Source organism: Euphorbia lathyris, chromosome 6, assembly GCF_963576675.1.
Source record: "Euphorbia lathyris chromosome 6, ddEupLath1.1, whole genome shotgun sequence".
Lineage (NCBI taxonomy): Eukaryota > Viridiplantae > Streptophyta > Magnoliopsida > Malpighiales > Euphorbiaceae > Euphorbia > Euphorbia lathyris.
The window spans coordinates 28,749,952-28,753,805 of NC_088915.1; the positions used below are offsets into that span (position 1 = coordinate 28,749,952).

A 3,854-nucleotide genomic window follows, 5' to 3' on the forward strand; every position below is an offset into this window, starting at 1 on the left:
ACAAACGGATTTTAAAAATGAAATTTTGAATATAATTAAAATAAGAATGTGTTTAGTAGTTCATTTTCATATTATTATTTGTCTTTTCACTTTAAAATGAGGAATTTTATAGGTTTAGTTAGTAACTTTCTATTTATCTTTTACCTTTGAAAATAACATTTTATAAAAACAGAGAATTTTTGCTTTTTGAAAAAGCAGTGTTTTCCAACAGTAAACAATAAGTAAAACAAACAGATCTGAAATGTCCATTTGTTTCAGCTATTCCTGTTTGTTGTTTGCTGCTATTTATAGTTGTTTGTTGTTACTGATAGACAGTAGATATTAGTTGTTTTTTCAGTAAAAAACAGTTGTTTTGAAATTTTACCAAATAATTTCTCAGTTCGGAAACAAACGACCACTAATATATAATCTAATTTAATATGTGTACTTAATTATCTCATGTTTAATTTATAAACAAATTGGAAAAGTTAAGGTGTAATGAAAAGAAAGAAACCTGAAAATAAAAGTATTTTTTTTTCTGAATTAAAAAAAATGGGCACTATAAATTAATGATAAAATAATGGTAATGAGTCCAATAATGAGTGGCAATAGAAAAAGGTTTAAAAATAGGGTGAAAAGACAAAAAGGACCAAGGAGAGAGGGAATGAATATGCAAATGTAATGGAAATGAAAATGAAAGGGAAATTAAAAGGAAAGAAGGAGGTCGGTTCCTTGCACCCAACGCATCTTCAGCTTATGTATAGGTTTGGGTTCGGAATTAGGTTCGGATAAAGACTTTTTGAAGATAAGAACGAACCCATCTTCTTTCTTTCTTTCTTTCTCCCCCCCCCCTCCCTCTCTATTATGTACAAATACAAACCTTATTCTCCAGCCGCCTCCACTTCTCTTTAACTCACTTTCTCTCTTCCTTTTCCATTTTCCCTCTCTAAAACTACACCCACACCTAATTCCTACTTCCCTTTCTGTATTCAATTCCTCATATTCAAGCTGGCGATCGATAATCAGGAGACCACTCTGAAGCCCAGGAATAGGAGAATCATGGTATTTTAATGGCTTATTGTTCTCTGTTTCGTCTGGATTTTGGAATTCTGTTTTCCTTAATTCACACAATGGCCTTCGATTTTATCAATTTTATCTGAATAGAGTGTAAATTGAATGTTTGTAGGGAGCTGGAGGACCTGAGGATGGAGAAAACAGGTGGCCGCCATGGCTGAAACCTCTTCTTAAGGAAAGCTTTTTTGTTCAATGCAAGCTACATGCTGATTCTCACAAGAGTGAATGCAATATGTATTGCTTGGATTGTATGAATGGTGCTATCTGTTCCTTCTGTCTTGCCTACCATAAGGAACATCGTGCAATTCAGGTATACCTATTAATTCTTCCCCCTTTTTTGAGATTCCCAATCCTAATATGGCATTTGGAATCTCAAGAATCTAATTTCTTCTTTCGAGATTTTGATTGCCGCCTTGTAAAAGCTCTACTTTTTTAGCAGCTCTTTTTTACATTATTAAGTCTTTTCCTAATACTTGAGCGTGTTACAATTGACTAAAAAAGCAAAAGAATCTTCATTTTTCTTCAATAAATGCCCAAATTGGTTTACGTTTTACTGTCAGTTTAATAACACAGTCAACTCTGTTTTTTTTGTTTGTGAATTGCAGATTAGGAGATCCTCATACCATGATGTGATTAGGGTTTCTGAGATTCAAAAAGTTCTTGACATATCTGGTGTCCAGACATATGTAATTAATAGTGCTAGAGTTGTTTTCTTGAATGAAAGGCCTCAGCCTAGGCCTGGGAAAGGCGTCACCAATACCTGCGAGGTCTGTGACCGCAGCCTTCTTGATTCCTTCCGTTTCTGCTCCCTTGGCTGCAAGGTACTGTATTTCTCACATTGCCCCTGTACTTTTTTCAAATTATTTTCTGTTTGTCTTCCGAGAAAATGATGGAAAATGTGAGTGAAATAGCTATCTGTTCTTGTTCTGCATAACATAGGTCACTCTATGTGTTACCTTGTTAGCTATTGGTTAGCTAGGGCTCTGCCATTATAATGATAAAAAAACTCAAATGTGACAAATTAAGAGATTAGATGTCAATGCCTATATATAGAAACAATCATGGGTTTGAGGAATGTTTGACAAATCTCTGGTTTTTTCTTATTGAATTGAAAATTTCTTATGATTTGTTGTCCTAATTGTTCACATAAAGAGGGGTTTTTCTTAATGAACATTGCAATTACAAATGACAGATTGCAGGGACATCCAAGAATTTTCAGAGGAAGAAGAAACAACAAACAGCAATGATGTCCGATTCAGAAGATTCATACAGCAGCAGCAGCCGCAGGCAGTACAAGAACAACAACATGGACGAGAACAACAAAGCTCAAAGCTTCTCGCCGTCTACACCACCTCCTACATCGGTTAGTTACCGAACAGCAAAACGGAGGAAGGGAATTCCACACAGAGCCCCAATGGGAGGACTAATGTTAGAGTACTATTAAGTATACTTTATAAGCCTATAAAGTAGCAAGGTTTTGTTCAATTATCATAGAAAGAAAAACCCAGCAAATATAGAGATTTGCTAACCCAATATTTGGAGCCATTGGGGATCCAATATGGGAGGTTTAGTTGTGTGCTTGTACATAAAAGCAGCAGCAACAGCACCAAAATAGAAGTGGCAACCAAAGTTGTATAATAATTGGCAATAATGCTTCTTTCCAATGTAGAAGAAGAATGGGTGTCTTTCCCTTTTTTTTTTATATATTATAAAGAAATGAGTGCTTATACATAAGTTTTTGGGATATTTAGAAGCTGTAAATGTATATAATAATGTAGTAAGGGTTCATCATGATGTTTTTTTTTTTTTTTTTAATGTGGAATGAAGATTAATAAAGTATAAAGCTTCTTAATTTTGTTTGTGTTCTCAAGCATCACTGTAAAATTTTGCTTACATTTATTGTTATTATTTAATTTTGCTTACATGTATTATTGGGTTAATTTTTTTAATATGTTCAATTATATGTGCGGTTTTGTTAGTTAAACCAACAGATTAAAATCGCCAGATATTGTAGGGGGGGGGACTTGTTTTTATGAATGGTCGTCTTAATTTTTCTTTTTTGGCGGAAGTCAATTTGGAGTATAAAAGATTTTAATAAAAATTTATAAAATACTAGTATAGGAAAAGGTGAAAAAACAAAATTATTATTAGTGGAGTTTTCGGTTTTCAGGGAGTTGTAAATAAGAGAAGTTCTCTTTTTAAAAAGAAAAAAATAAATATTAAAATAGAAGAAGTTCTTCGTTCCCAATTGACTAGTGGACATCTTCAGTGGGTCCCGTTGAAGAGCAGTTTGAATGACATAGGGCGGTAGGTTATTTACGTGTCCATATTTCATTGGTTGTGTCAAACCTATTGTGTCTCGATTCGCGGAATTATTAGTAGGTGAGCCGCCTCCACTAGATTATGGTCAAAAATGAGTTTCTTCTGCTTTTATATGTATAAAGTGTCAAACTGGTCCTTAAAATTTCCATTAATATCAATTTAGTTTAAATTAAAGTTTAAGTATCAATTTAGTCATAAATTTTTAACAAATTGGTCCAAATTTTATAAATTTTTTTGATGTTAAAATTGATTATATCTAGATCCTATCAAAATTTGACAACTTTGAATACTAGGTTGATATCTAAATTTCGATAAGAGCTAAATTGATCCCGATTGTCAATTAAGAACCGCTTTGACACTTAGTTCGTTTATATATATATATATATATATATATATATATAGTTTGACTAACATTTTTAATAATTAGAATTGACCCTAACATATAAAATAGTTTAAATTTGACCCTAATGTTTTTTAGA

The 3,854-nt window shown here is 32.7% G+C and overlaps 1 protein-coding gene across 1 annotated transcript; it reads left to right on the forward strand.

Annotated features, from left to right (window-relative positions):
* Nucleotides 1–834: 834 nt before the first annotated feature.
* On the forward strand, nt 835–2,914 carry LOC136232845 (protein RGF1 INDUCIBLE TRANSCRIPTION FACTOR 1-like). The gene is made up of 4 exons (XM_066022287.1): nt 835–1,041; nt 1,166–1,363; nt 1,659–1,874; nt 2,246–2,914. Exons 1-4 carry the CDS (start codon nt 1,039–1,041, stop codon nt 2,495–2,497), a joined length of 669 nt encoding a protein of 222 aa, XP_065878359.1. The 5' UTR covers nt 835–1,038; the 3' UTR covers nt 2,498–2,914.
* Nucleotides 2,915–3,854: the final 940 nt, after the last annotated feature.